This window comes from Cololabis saira, chromosome 15, assembly GCF_033807715.1.
Source record: "Cololabis saira isolate AMF1-May2022 chromosome 15, fColSai1.1, whole genome shotgun sequence".
Lineage (NCBI taxonomy): Eukaryota > Metazoa > Chordata > Actinopteri > Beloniformes > Belonidae > Cololabis > Cololabis saira.
In genome coordinates this window covers 12,589,368-12,605,047 of record NC_084601.1, presented here as the reverse complement: position 1 = coordinate 12,605,047, position 15,680 = coordinate 12,589,368, and the positions used below count along the sequence as shown (strand labels likewise).

The following is a 15,680-nucleotide window of genomic DNA, read 5'->3' as shown; positions in this document are numbered from 1 at the left end:
ACTCAGTACACACAGAAATGGTAATCAATGGTCTTCTCTCAGCCTCAAATCGAAAACGCAATCACACACGCATGATGATGAGAATCACATTTCTGCAGACGTACAGTGAATGAGAATCACATGGCAACATCTGCACGCATGTGTGTGAGTGTGTGTGCGTGCGCGTACATGTTCAAATGATTACAGTTTTCGTAATCAGGCTAATGACTGTCATAGAAGCACACAGATGACATGAGAGGGAAGGAAATGAGTGCATGGAAAGCTCAGAAAGGAACGAGTGGAGAACACTTGAGACGGGAAAACGCGCTGTGAGGGATGACGGGACGGATGACCCAGTGGTACGGTGAGCAGAAGGCACGGCCACATTCATCATATCTTTAAAAACACACACACAGAGGACGTAAACACACCTCTACAGGCATCATCCATGCCTGACCTTGCCCTGCCTGACTAAGGCGAGCCCCGGAGAAACCCCAGTCAGCGCCATGGCGGCCAGTCAGTCAAGCATCAGATGCAGAGCATGCAGTCATGCATCAGAACGGCCATCGATATCCAACACTAGTCACCCGGATCGTAAACGCCGGCTTCAAAGTGAACCCCGGATGAGGCTACAGCGGCATGTGGTCTCCGCTTTCTGGACGGCGAAGATTTAACGGCAAACACTTGTGACCCGACCCGACGTTTGTCATGAGATACTGATTTACTGACGTCCGAGGACTCATGACTCAACATCCAGCAAAGGAAATAAAATAAGCCATTTGATTTCTCTTTCACTGAATAGCTCTTGTGTGGTTTCAGGTTTTAATTGATATTTGTTTCATGTGATATGATCGAGTTAAAGACCCCGTGAGACAGCAGGTCTCGCACTGACGAGCACAAATACGGTCAAACCTTTAAATCCCATCAATCCTCCCCTCAACTATACCCCGTTATTCTTATTATTAAGGGTCACGGGGATCTTGAATTTCCATTTCATCTAAATGCATAACATTTTCAACGTTTTGATATATTATTACACAAATCATCCAGATTATCTTCACACCAGGGCCCTCTCCCTGGAAACAATCAGCGGAAAACTGGTTAATAGTGACCTTTTCTATGAAAGTTCAAAACATCCAGCTTTTCCAGTTCTCTGCTTTTCTGTGTTTAATCATTCATAATGAAAATTTCATCTTTTTGGCCTTAACAAAAAAACTAACTGGAAAATATTCAAACAGAAGATAACTCAGGCCAAACAGCAGATACAAGGCTTCATTTTAAAAAACTTGCTTTTTTAGCACGAGCTTAGACACAAAATGTGTCACTTTTCTGTAAATAATCTTGATTATTCATATTTCAGCAGTACTGACATATCACACTCTTTTCATTGCCGTGGTAAAATCTGAATTATTTACAGTTTGGTGCTCATTGTTACCATAAAATGAAATGAAGTAAACAGAGGTGAAGTCGAGTTTTGGGCCGATTCCAAACATTTATGTCCCCATTTATCATTTAGACTCTAAAAACAAACTAGTGGTACGGCTGTGAAAATACTGACACTATATCCTGTTGTTTAGGCTAAAGAAAAGCATCAAGTTTATTTATGTATTTAACAGGTGAAACCACGGGGAACGACTGCTGCAAGGTCTGCTGCGCAAAATGTTTTTAAAAAAGCAGATGAGGATAATCTGGTAAAATGTGTGAATATTATTTTGTATAATTCTAGCAGGAGGTCTTTATTTCCACTCGATGTCCATTCCAGTAATCATCTGTTGAATCCACCATAAATAACGTGACCTGGGCTGCAGGTGAGAACACTTTTCTCTGTTGTTGAAGACTCTTTCCACCTCGAGAAAGCTTTTCTCTCAGTGGGCAACATTTCTCACCAGTTAATTAAGATGTATATTTGAGTAACTAATGGCTTGTCGAACATATAATTAGCTCCGGTGTGTTTGGTGTAAGCGATTGGTGCAATGAGCTCCCTCTTTATTAGAGCGTAATTGTGCAGCCTGCAAATGAAGACGGGTACAGGGATGGTGAACAGCAGCTGCAACTGGAGGACGGGGAGACGTGTCGGTTGTGATCAAGTCTCGCTCCTGCGGCCCACCTTTCTTTCTTTCTTGCCTCGGTGTAATCCTGTCCAGGTTGTTCCCTCCGTTCAATCCGCCTCAGCTGCTATAAGCTCTTTACAGTCCTGCGTTAACCACCAGTCTTACCATCTCTCTGCTGCTGCTGAGACACCAATCCACCCTGTCCAGCTCCCTCTCATTATGTCGTTTTCCTCCCTCGACATGCGGCTCTCTTGCTCTTTTGATCATTTCACTCTACCTCAAGCGAGTCCTTTCCCGTCCCTCCTCTGTTTCCTGATTGGCTCTTTTTGTCCCGTTGTTCCCATCACTTTTATCAATCTCCTCTTTGCTCCTGCTGCACGTTAACCACCACCAGCCTGTCCTTTCCTTTCCTTTCCTTTTCGTCTGCGATTGCCTTCGACCCCGCTCTCCTTTCCTCCCCCCCCCAAATCTTCCATCCTCTGCCTCGACACAGTATCTAATCATTTCTGCTGCCATACCTTATGGCTTGTTTTCCTGGCAGGGGGCCGGGGGGTGGGATTGTACAGCTTGAGACTTTTTTTTTATTGCATAATATCAGGTGTTAAGAAATCTGCTCAGCTATAAATGAACCACATGTCATTTGTCACACCGAGGGTTGGGTCACTGCATCTGCATACTTAAAACTGACATATTGTGATCGGGGCGACTTGAACCACCCCCAAAATGCAGAAGAGTGTAAAAACAATGACCCCCTATAATGCAGCAGCATCTAGAACCTCCTTTAAGTAATTATTTCCTGCAGCCTGTTACGGTCTCACGCTGTCTTGGAGTAAGTAAAACTGATTTAGGTCACTGAGGTCTGCAGACATTAGTTCATGGCTGCCACAGCCAGTCTCCTTGAGGTCTGGACTCTGAATAGGCCTTTGCAACATCTTGCTCCGTTTCTTTCCCGGCCAATCTGTTTAGGTTTGCTCGTGTGGTCGGGATCAATGTCTCGCTGGATGACCCAGTTGCAGCTGAGCTTCAGCTCTTGGACAGATGGCTTTATATTTGCCTCTATAGAATACCGTCCTATACGGAGCAGTTCTGGTTGCCTCAATAAGAGTAACGCGCCCTGGTCCCCGTGGCTGCAAAACAAGCCCCTCTCATCAACTTTAACGTTTAACAACTAGCTGGGGTCTGCAGGATGTGAGAAGCAGCTCTTGGGATTGTTGGGGAGTTTCTCTGAGCAGCAGAGAGCCTGACCTTGTAGGGAAGCTGCTCGCTGGGGCATCCACCCCTGGGAGGATTGGAAAAATCAAATGTTTTACAATTGAGATAACCTCTCCACTGTACAATGATGCCTTTGATGTACGATAAGCTGTTTGCTTATGTCTGTCCTACTTGGCATTGTGTTAACACACACCCAAATGTTCAGGACTAAAACATTTGCTTTTACAGAGGAGCATGCCTGCTAGTGATCAATAAATCAGAAGCAGTTTATTAGCAGCACCTGGCCTCCTCTTCACCTCCTAATGGTCCGCTTTGCTTCTTAGTTTTTCCTTCAAGCGTGAAGACAAATGTTTTCTAGTGGAATCTAGTTGTTTTGAGACGCCTTTCTCTCGTGAAATCGCTCTTTCACCAAACAGGAAACGAGGAGACAAAGAAACCACCGTGATGCACAAAACACGTAGAACAGGTTCTATTGTTTAAGTCGGCGATCATCCTCAAAACACATTTTTAAAATGTCATTCCTTCGTGGTGTTTATTACTTTACCAAGAAAAATGTAAATGTTTGCCTTATATTTGAAAAAAAATAAATAAATAAATGCAACTCTCATTAACTTCAAAGATGTTGCAGCGAGGGCGCTCCCTGATGCGAGCACCTCTTCCTCCTCGCCCCGCTGTGTGTTATGTTTCACTGTTGTCGGGTATCTGCCTCCTAAGTCACATTACGTCCTGTCGTACAGGCACCAGCCTCGGTCCAACCAGGGAAACAATTATCACGTCCCACACAGATAAAAACAAACGGCACACTCACGTGTGCACGCACCACACTCTCGGTGTCAGTCAGCCTTTCAGGGCCGAGTCTCTGCGGGTGAGATTAGGGCTAATCCACAACTGTTGGAATGAAAGATTAAGAATGAATCACCTGCTGCTGCTTCTGCTAGCGCACTCGTGCGTGCACGTCCACGTAGGGGGGCGTTTATTGATACGCCTGATGGGAACCTGGAGCTGCCACCGAGCGCACAAACACACACAAGCAGAGATGGAGAGAGGTGCCTTGTTTACGTCAGTGTCTCACTCGAACTGAAAACACCTCTGAAAAAGCTCTTTAAAGAAGCAGGTTCAAACGTTCATCTCATACACACATGTACACACGGGAGGTTTCACCGTCTGTGTTTAATTGGATCGATGTTCTCCCCTCGTGGCGCCGTAGTGCGTCAAGGTACCCGAGTCACTAACATAAGAGAAGCCCTGCTCATTTTCCGTTTATTAAAAAGGCCAGAATAAAAATCGCACTTTCAAGTTCTGCAGCGATGGAGGACAAGGAGGGCTGGTGGGTGGAGGCTGTGGAGATGGATGGAGGGAGGAAAAATGTTGCAGCAATGAGCTCCTGACCTCATTCACTCCTCTGTCGGGACGCGGGGCTAAATTATTTACACTCACACACGCAGTCACGTGCCTTTCGCACACAGCATTTCTCGCACGAGCGGCCTCCACGGGCCCCCTCTCCGCCTTCTCCGCCACCGTTTCACATGCACGCACACACACACGCACACACACACACACACACACACCTGTATGAACCCCCCCCGTGCTCGGTTTGGGAAAATCCTCCTTGAGTTGAAGCTTCCAGGCCGGATCTGTGAAGCCTCACTTCCTGCGACTGTTGCTGCTTGAACCCAGTTAAACACAGACATTCAACAAGTACATCGGTGTCACCGAACAACTTCTGATAGAGATGTACAACAATGTCCTTCTTGATCAGAAGACGAGAAACCAAGGCCGTGTTGACGTTTCAAAGAACTGCGTTGAGGCTCTTTTAGCTAACATAAACCATGAACCCTCAGCTGATTTGACCCGTCGTCTTTCCTATTTCCTGTGACCTGTTTTTTCCAGTGCATCTTTGTTTATATGCGTCATCAATGAATATAAGTGCAAACATCCTCACACAGCACCTTGGAGGGCCTCTATAAGTGATCAGCTCCTATAAATAAACTATTTCAATCAAAGCAAGTCAAGAAATAGGTTTCAGCCCCAAAAAACTGAAGCTTTTTAGATAAGCATGACTATCAGACGTAATCAGTAGTCACATCACTATCTCACCGGAGTTCTGAAAGAATTTTATCCATTGATTTAAGCTCTAGGGAACAACTTTGTCTTTATTTTTACCTATAGATTTTACAGCCTCGCTGCAGGAGTGGTTCACATTTACATTTCTGGTGGCTTTGACATTGAAGATGCTGTGCTTCCTGTCTAACTCGGCACTCTTAACACAATAAAGACTTTGTATTTGAGTTTACCGGTCTTCTGATTAGATTGAACCATCAGCTTAAAGGAAGACTGGTAGTTTTAGGCATTTTTAATGGTTTTCTTCAAATCTTTCACCAAATGATAGAAACCTCTATTCTTTTCCCTCTGACACATTCAAAGAACAGCATGTAAAACGAGAGAAAACTAAACGCTTGCCCTGATGTTTTTCTATCGGCTCTTTTTACGACTCGCCACTCGTGTCTCTGGGGGTTTTCATATCTGAGCTGAGTGTTCAGTGCTGACCGAGCACCTCCCCTGAATCCCGTACTGGCAGGTTTTAGATGCGATGGCAGTTGACAGAAGCTACTTACAGGGTTAAGAGTTGACAGGAACAGATACGTCAGAGGAGGAGAGGATCTCCTCGTTGAAGTAGGAACAAAGAATAAAGCTTAAGGAGTTTCTCAACATAAATATGTGCAACAATGTGTCCCCTAACAAATCCAGCTCCCCAACAAGTGAGAGACGGGCTGATGATGAAGACCACGGCCCTGGCTCACTGGTCCACCAGAAACGATAATATCTAGCTTTTGAGCGCAGCGGGAAACTGTTTAATTGGCATTCAGCCCTGCATGAAATGGCTTGGCTGAGACTTCAGCTTCAATCTGCATCAACTCAACTCAACACCTGGATGCACATGCTAATCTTAGATGCAGATGCTGCGCTCAGGGATGCGAGGAGAGACGCAGATCGCTCTATCGTTGGAGAGAGACTCCAAGTCTGACAGCAGCAACTCTCTGACAAATGTGGTACATGTCAATTGAACCAGTGTGAAGACAGCAGATAGATTGATGCGGCTAAACGTTAGTAAATGAGCCTTTAAAATACTACTAATTCTAAAGAGTCTGATCTGCTGTAGAAAATAAATCCTTTTACATAGCATCAAATATTCTGCATGGACAGAAATGATCATTGGAAAGACTGATGGAGAGGGAGATAACGGCTGTTGAGTTCTTCATGGAAGGTCAGGCCGAGGCCAACCTCTGGGGGACGTTCCTGCCAATGTAGTGGGGAGTGTGATGGCTAACCTTAATGCAGCTTTAGACTGACTCTTATCAGCAGCCTGCCAGGAAATACACATTCCAGCCCTGCATAGCCCCACCCATCCGGCCCCCCCCGTAATATAATTATGATGCAGTTACAGAAACCCGACCGGAAAGGGAGCGATGCTGAACAGATGCAAATACCTACATGAATAATGTACATGGAAATTATCATCTCACTGTTTAGTTAATGTGCAATTGGAAGGCATCTGATTCACACACACACACACACACACACACACACACACACACACACACACACACACACACACACACACACACACACACACACACACACACACACACACACACACACACACACACGTTAGCGGTAAGGAGGCGCCCTGTTTCTAGGGGTTTTATTTATAGCGAAAGCTCTAACACAGGGATCCCAGAATGCTTTGTGGTTTGGGGAGACGGTGCTGCATTTATGCTCTCTAATTTAGAGTCTCGTAATAGCAAGAATACACAAAAGCATACGTGTGCCCGAGCATACACACACACACACACATACACACACACACTAGTGTATAAGTTTAAACACAACTGCCATCTCCGAATCTGTGTTTTAATTCAGATTTTTGTAGGAACAGATGGCAGAAATTAAAAAAAGAGGAAAAAAGTGAATTAAATGACAAGACAGAAGGTAGGAAATAAAAGAAGTGACAGAGAGATGAGAAAGTGAAATGTTAAAGCCTTTACACGAGAGAAGCAACAAGGAGAAAAAGAAGACAGAAAGAAAGAAAGGAGAAAAAGAGGGAGGGGATGGAGTGGAAGGAAGGGCAATAAAGCTGTGACAGCAGCAGCCATACTGGTTGTCATGGCGATGGCCATGGAGAGCAGGTAGAGCCCGGTCCCCTGGGAATGAGCAGTGCACGCCTCCCTCCCCCATCCTCACGCTCTCCACATCCCTCCATCCAGACTCCATCTCTTTCCCTCGCCGTCATCCCCATCACCGTCTCTCCCCACGTGCCAGCACTGCCCATCTTCTTTCCTTCTCCATCCCTCACTCGCCTCCCGCTCTCACGTCCCACTCCTGCTCTCTTTGCTTCCATCATCTTTTTTTCCCCCCCTCTTTTCTTCTGATCCTTTTAGGCTCAAGTTTGTTTCCCCTTTTCACCTCCTTCCTCCTCCCGTCAAGCATCCCCACTCGCCATCACCTCAACTCTTTTTCCATCCTCACCTCTGTCCATCCATTTTAGACTCCTTCACTATTCCTCATTATCTTGTGGTCTGTGCACCTCCCATCTTTCCATTTCTCTCCTTCCCTCCCTTTGCCTCCATATTCATCTAGAGAATAGGAGTGTGTGAGTATGTCTCCACAGTATCGTCCAATTACTGCGAGGGAGACAGTGTGTGCATGTGTGTGTTGGAGTGTGTGTTTAGTTTCTACTCCAGCTGCTATCCCAGCCTATTTCAACCCACCTAAAACACCTCCAAGCATTCTCCGTCTCCCTCTGACTCACTGAGTCAACAGCACCAGTGTTCACAACTACTGCAAGACGAGCGTGCGAATCCAGCCTGGGCAAAATAATCAGGAGTCCCGCGTTAATGCTTATCAGTGCATGTATCCGAGCAGACATGCTCGCACTTGTGCGTGATGGCAGTCATGAATGGAGACGCTGGAGTAATTCATACGGCGGCTGCAGACTGATACCGAGAATAAGTTCCACTTGGAGGGTTTTGTGTTGCACAATGAGGGACCTGACTGAGCAGTACGGACAGGGACGTACACAGCAGACACATAATAAAAGAATCAAGTAAATAAAGCATGTGCTAGGATTTGCTCGTATCCGGGTCCGATGAATCTTCAAAACATAGGCTGCGATTGTGGATGGAAGACATAGGAGATGCAATATCACTACAAGACTGGAAGGGGGCATGTATGAAAGCTCAGAAACAAACAATTAATAGCAACCTGAAACTTATTCAGTATAAATGGCTGATGCGTACATACATAACCCCAGTCAAACTGCACATGTTTAATGATAACATCCCTGATACATGTATTAAGTGCAATGAAGCAAGAGGAACATTGTACCACTGCATATGGGAATGTGTGAAAGTGAAATCATTCTGGCAGGATATTATTAATATGATTGATCAGATATTAGGCAAAAAGTTACCAATGGATCCAAGGTTTTTTATTCTGGGTTTATACACCCAACTACGCCAAAATGACGAAATAAAGAATCTAGACTTGTAGATATGTGTATATTACAAGCTAAACGTATCATTTCCCTTAATTGGAAAAATGTTGATGGACCAAGAATTGGAAGGTGGATTAAAGAGATGGCTTTAAACATAACAATGGAAAAGATAACTTACATTATTAGACGGAAGCAACATGTCTTTGATGACATCTGGAGACCTTTTATATGTTTTTTAAGACATGATACTAATAATACTAATACTAATAATGGCCTGAAAACGTTCGTGAAATACATCAATGTCGTAATTGATCTCAGTATTTTTATGCATGTATTTGTATGTATGTCTGTATTCACACGGGCATGCGTATACTGTATATCACATCCAGGGTACTTATTTAATGGATATCTATGTTTAAGTGTTTTTCCCTCTTTTCTGCTCTATTTTTTATATATATATATATATATATATATATATATATATATATATATATATATATATATATATATTTGTTTTTAATTATTATTATTCTAACCCATTTTTCTTATTCTTTCTAGGGGACGAGGGGATGGGAGGGAGAACGGGGAGAAAAAGTTTGCTTTGTTGCCTGTAACAGTGACTGATGTTTGACTTGTTGGAAACTGCAAACCAAAATCTAATAAATACATTTAAAATAAATAAATAAAGCATTTGCTGCAGCACATCCCATGTAGGGATACATCATCTTTCATATCTGAGAGATCATCCGCCACGGCCATCTGTTGACTAAGGTTTTACATGTGACGCTATGAGACATGACCTTGTCCTTCTTCCAACATATAAAGATGCTTAGTCACGTAAAAATGGTTTGAACAAATAACAGCAAATGTCCTCATGTTCAGCCGAACTGTGAGAGCAGTGCTTGTCAGACTATAAAGTGCGCTCCGAGGCTTCACTTTGCTTCGCTTTTGTTGGGAGATGATGAGCTGCAGCATTGTGAAGCATCTGCAGACCAGCTACACAACTGAGTAACCACTTCAATTAATTACCATAATTTACTTGTGAGGCCTGGATTTATTCCTCTAAGTGCTCTCATTTTCAACAGTCGGGGCGTCTCGGACTGTAGCGATGCACCCTCACCCTTGATCTCAGGATCATTTGTTTTTCTTTAATGCTCAACAAAGAATAAATACAGACACGTCTGTAGCTTCTCAGCATAGCAAAAAGACAACGCAGATCTACAGTGAGAATTTAAAATGCTCACTTAGCTTATCAAACATGTGTCTCTCATTTCCTCTCAACACAGGGTTAGGGCCCATAGTTTGCCCAAAATAACCCAGTCAGTCAGTCAGCGACTGTGACCCGGGCTTCTGGTTGATGGAGGATGTTGTGGATTAAGGATATGCGAGTAGCATTTTTCTTTTCCAACAATCATCGTGAAAATGGATGAGCGATAAAAGTTCATTATAATGTCGTGTTAGCTTGAGGGAACCATTGAAAACCCACCAAATCTCTTTGTTCCCTCTCCCGTGGAAAAAACCCGCAGGAACAGGAAAAAGCACAAACCCACAGATTTCTAAACTCCGCGCCAGACAAGAGTCAGATGTAACGAGTGAATGATTAGCATGCAGTTTGACATGGAGCATAAAAAAGGTTTCCACAGACTGCTGGGAGGTCTTTTGAGCTCTGGGGCCAATTACAGTGGCATCAGTTTAAGCCTCATTTAAACTGAGTTTTTATACAGAAGTTTTGATTAACAAGTCAAACTCCAGACTTGGCTACAGATTTTCAGCACTAATTTTCAAGAGCAGACATTTCAACCTGTCATAGCAAGGAGAAAGAAAGAAAAAAGAAGAAATAAATAACATGAATCAGTTCCCTTTAGCTCCCCATTAAACCAGCATGCACAGCAGCAGGAATGCTCCCATGTGGCACGTTACTAGACCTTTGCATTTCCTGCTGTGACATGTAAAAACATCTGCTGGGAAGAGGGCTCATTGTTCTCTTATCTGAGAGAACAAGCTGAAAAAAGATGCATTGTGATCGCAGCGTCCTTTATGACAGATGGTAAACATGAAATTCTTGCACCTGCAAACAAATCCACAGGTCCGCCCTGAAAACAAGGCTTAAAAAAGGGACCAGACGAGGTGGAAGGGAGTGTCCATGTCCACCTCCGGATATGAACCGTGATCCTTTTCATTTCCTCTACGCACTGACGGGTGACCCCACACCATAACCTGCTCCCTGAGACACACCCACCTGAAAACACCTCCTCCGCCCAAGCATCATTTCTACCTGCCAGCATGTCCCTGTTGTGTGGGGACCTTGTCCTCCGGGAGGGAGGGTGAAGCAGGACCTGCTTCCTGTGTCAAATTGCCTCTAACATTCCTCACTCTTTCCCTCAACCCACCTCACGTCGGCTATATTTTCCTCTTTTTCTTGATCCTTCTCTCTTCCTTCATCTCTCTATGGGGGGCTTTGTCTGCTACTGGATGAACAAAACACTGATTCATTCCTCAACTTAAATGTGATCCGCCAGAACACAACACTTTTCTGCTAGCCACACACACACACACACACACACACACACAGACACACACACTTCAAGGAGGGAGAGGGCTGGTGAGAACAAGTTTTTGGCAGCGGATATTCACTATTTTTGTGCCCACACACAGACAGATGGACAGTAACGGCTCTCATGAAGGCAAAAAGATGCACGCACACACACGCACACACACATATATATATAGCAGTCCATGGGACACAGATGTCTGTGGGAAAAAAATGTAAAATATAGTCTTCCGGATATGATGTCAGTACTTAGATAACAGGAAAGACCCACAGACACAGTACACTGGGGATCACTCAGAAGACACACTCATAAAAAGTCAGCTGGTTTGGAGCCAAGAGGCATCTGAAGAAAGATCTTGTCAGCAAATCTTCGCGACAGAGGGTCGTGTGTGTGTGTGTGTGTGTGTGTGTGTGTCTGTGTCTCCGTCAGTGTTCAAGGCCTGGGTTGCTGGAGGTGAGTATTGTAATTGTTAGGCCGTTGACATGTGCGTTTGTGTCACCCACTGGAGCAACGCCTGCATCTACAATGCCATATATCTCAGTGCACGTGTCTCACCTGTCTCCGTCCGAACACTTAACAGATTAGGTCAGCTGGGGGCCAAAGAGCCTTGGCAAAGATTGCAACCGACTGACCTAGTAGCAGTCAGCGTGCGTTTGTGTGTCTGCTTCAGACCCATGAAAACCAACCTCCGGCACGATGATGTTACAAATGTCGTATCTAAGTGAAGAAATCATCTGCAAGTCCAGACGTTCAGTCCCCCGGGGGCCAGAAACCCTCTGGTTCACTGCATGCCAGCCAGTCATGGTAATTTAATTGTTTGAAATTAAATTAGCGTTCAGGAATTTGCGCCACTGGAATTACCAACGACTAAGGCGGGTTTTAACCTTTAAATTTAGTTGCAGTTTAACAGACTCTGCTGATTCGCACCAGCCCGGCAAGTCACGCTCATTCAATTTGCAAAAATCCTCCGACAGGAAACGGTGCTCGGAGGAACCTTCTCCTGCTTCCATAAACAACACCCAGGACATCAAAGTCCATAAGAGAGGAATTCAGAGCCAGCTGGATTCATGCGGTCATGAATAGGAAGTGTCAACCCACTTTTCCCTTCAACGTCGGTTTAGCTCGCTGAGGTTTGCACGTGCTAACTTATGCAGCTGGAGGTCTTGACATTTACTGGACCACTGTAAACCTTGATTGGTTCTCCTTTGTCTTCAGCAGTTCTTTTGCTGGTGTGCTTCGGATCGTCGTCCTGCTGGATGACCCGATTATCGCCAAGCTTTAGCCGCAGGACAGATGGCCTCTGGAATACTGGTATACAGAAGATATCACGGCCTACAGCTCGATGGCAAACTCATCACGGCCCTGCGCATCATGTGCAACCATCTCCACTTTGATCTGACAACAAGACACTTATTTACTCTTTCTAATCGTACAGTCATGGTCTTTAACAATGTCACACACACTAACTGGTCCCTATTGAGTCTTAGATGTAGCTCCTATGGGGGGGGGGGGGGGGGGGGGGGTTCTGTACAATGTCTTCCTTTATGGCAAAGTGAACTTGCTGGGATGTCTACTCCTGGGTAGTTTGATAACTGTGAGGAATGTTTTCCGGTTGTGAACAAGCTTTCACGCTGCAGAGCGATGGACTCCAGACTGTTTGGAGATTATATTTGAGAGCGTTGCTGATATCGATCCTCCTTAGCATTAGTCAGAACCTCTACTCGTGTATCGTGATTACACTTACTAATGACCAGTTAATCAAGTACATCTGATTAGCACCTCGTGGCTGCATTTCCCCTTTTAATAACTGCATGAAAAGGTCGTACATCAGAATCCGTGCTTATATTTTGTTTAAACACCTGAAGACACAGAGATGCAGGTGGGTCATCCCAGGTTTCCTTTGCCTGTTTTTGAAACCTGATTAAAAAAAAGGACTCGGTCATTTTAATTACGTCCTGTTTCACAAAACCTTAACACGGAAAGCAGGTGCACTTCATTTTTCACATGACTGCATGTGATCTGGGTCAGTCGGTGCATGTGGGGACAGCTCGAGCAACAATAAATAAAAGTTAAAAATAATACATAGGCCTGCGACCCACGTGACGCACCGTCACACACTCACACTCACTAGTACGCCAGAAAAACATGCCACTATAATAAACTGTAGATGAGGCTCTATTCTCGGACTTCGTAGCAATCAAAATCAGATCCATATCTGGATTATTTTTAGTTCTTGTTTGCTTTTCTCTCAATGATTCAGCGAGCGCGCTCCTCTTCCTCCTCCACCCCCCTCCACCCAGCTCGGAGGATAAATCTGGATTAATCGGTGACGGAAAGTGTGGGCATGATGTGTGTGTGAAAAGAGTGTGTGCGCGTACGTGGGGTGGGTGGGGGTGTTAAGGCGGATTTATGGTTCCGCGTTAAATCGACGGCGTAGCCTACGCCGTAGGGGACGCGGCGACGCGCAACGTACGCCGTAGGCCCTGCGTTGGTGTAACGCAGGACCATAAACCAGCCTTTAGAAACGCATGGAGCTCGGCGTCGATGCTTCCGGGCGGAGGGGGGGGGGGGTGTTGGTAACCAGCTCCTTCCTCGCAGCTCCCGATGACATCATTCCCATCCAGGCTGTCGTCCATGCACCGCATCGCAGTTAACTTACCGTTACCCCACCCACTTTTTTTTTTTTGCACGTGTGTGTGTGTGCGCACCAAACCCACCCACCCATATACCCCCCCATCCACGAAACGAGAGGATGCCCCTGGTTGCATCCAGGTTGTCTGCGTGAACCTGACAGGTTAAGAGACATCTAATGCCGCGTTCCATTTGTCCTCGGAAGTGGGGATTTTCCAGTTCCTAGTCGGAATTTTCAACTGGAACGCCCCTCGAAGTGGGATTTCCCACTGGGAAAGTGGGAGAGTCTTCACCACCCCCGAGTTCACATTCCGAGATGGCTGCCCCGGTTGAAAACAGTAGATGAGAGCTCTGTAAAAATTCATAGCACTTCATTCTAGTTTTGGTCACACTAAATCAGTCGTATACAAGTAATGTTCGGCATATATATGCTGCTATAGTGTAATTTACCTTTTTCATGTGGTATATGCGAACTACAAACTTTGTAACTGGAACGCTGATAACTCGGCTGTGACGTCATTCCCAGTTCCGAGTTCCGACTTCCGAGGTAAATGGAACGCAGCATAACACTCCCCTCTATCTCTCTCTCACACACACACACATGCGCTCAAACAGCCCATCCTGCAGCGCAACTACCGGCCGTAAAGTCGTCAGAGCTGCAATGTGACCGGACCCCCCCCAGAATTAAGGATGTGAGCCGGTGGCCCCGGCCGGCGCGGCTCTGCACCAACACCCGCAATCAGACGCACTTAGAGCGAACCCGCTAATTACGCACGAGTGGCACAATAAACCCCGACACCGAGACACAAAGGCTGGTGCTGGTGCGTGTGTGTGAGTGTGAGTGTGAGTGCGTAAAAGTGGGGGGTGGGGAGCCGCCAGCCCCCCCCAACCCCAACCCTGACTGGAGTCTCGCACTGCCAATACGCGCTGATATGTAGGTCGAGTGTAGGATTTCCTGCATGTCCCGGCTCCTCGTGTTTAACAAAGGGACGTGACGCCGGGCTCGGGCTTACCGTGGCGGCGTGAGCCAGCAGCGCCGTGAGCGCGCACAGCCAGGGCAGCTTCATGTCGGTGCAGAGCAGACAACCTCCCGGTGCCGCCGCCGCCGCTGCTGCTGCTGCTGCGGGGAGAGGAGGGGGGGTCCGGGGGTCCGGGGGTCTGGTATCCGGGGGGTCCGGTGCTGCTCGGGGGTCTTAGTCTGTCCAACTTCAAAGCCCCTGCAGTCAGACTCTTGTCGTTAATCCAGGACTTTGCTAGTCTGGAGGTTCCCACCAGACTCTCTCTGTCTATCTCTCTCCTCTGAGCGCTTATCCGAGTTGTTGTGAAGACACCGGAGCCCGTCCTCGCCTTCTCCTCGCTCAGGCAGGCAGGCACCCTCTCTCCTCCCCCTCTCCGCTGAGGGCAGGATGTTCCGTATGGCGACGCTGCCTGGCCTGGGATTTTGGCAAGAGGAGGAGGAGGAGGATAAGGAGGAAGGGGGGGTGGGGGGTGTTGAGCATGTATATGGGTAGTTAGGGAATCTCCGCGGGCAACAGGGCGATGATGCCCCCTGCAGCCGCTCCGGCGCGCCGCAGACGGCGGCTTGAGCTTGAATTATGGTTCTGCGTTAAATCGACGCGTAGACTACCCAGTACTGGAGTTGAGAGGGGATGGCATCCCTCCTGAAATAAAAACGGTCAAAATCACCCCCCCTCTAAAACTGCCATCCCCCCTTTCCATCCCTTATGTCATTTCATCAATGAATGTGGTTTTACTGCTATT

General features: G+C 46.2%; 1 protein-coding gene across 1 annotated transcript in view; it reads right to left on the bottom strand.

The window, feature by feature from the left end:
* Positions 1-15,352, bottom strand: part of sdc3 (syndecan 3) — a 40,379-nt gene extending 25,027 nt beyond the window's left edge. The window contains exon 1 of the mRNA XM_061742601.1: positions 14,933-15,352. Within this exon, the coding sequence (XP_061598585.1) occupies positions 14,933-14,986 (54 nt within the window). The 5' untranslated portion in view covers positions 14,987-15,352. The remainder of the gene's footprint in view (positions 1-14,932) is intronic.
* Positions 15,353-15,680: the final 328 nt, after the last annotated feature.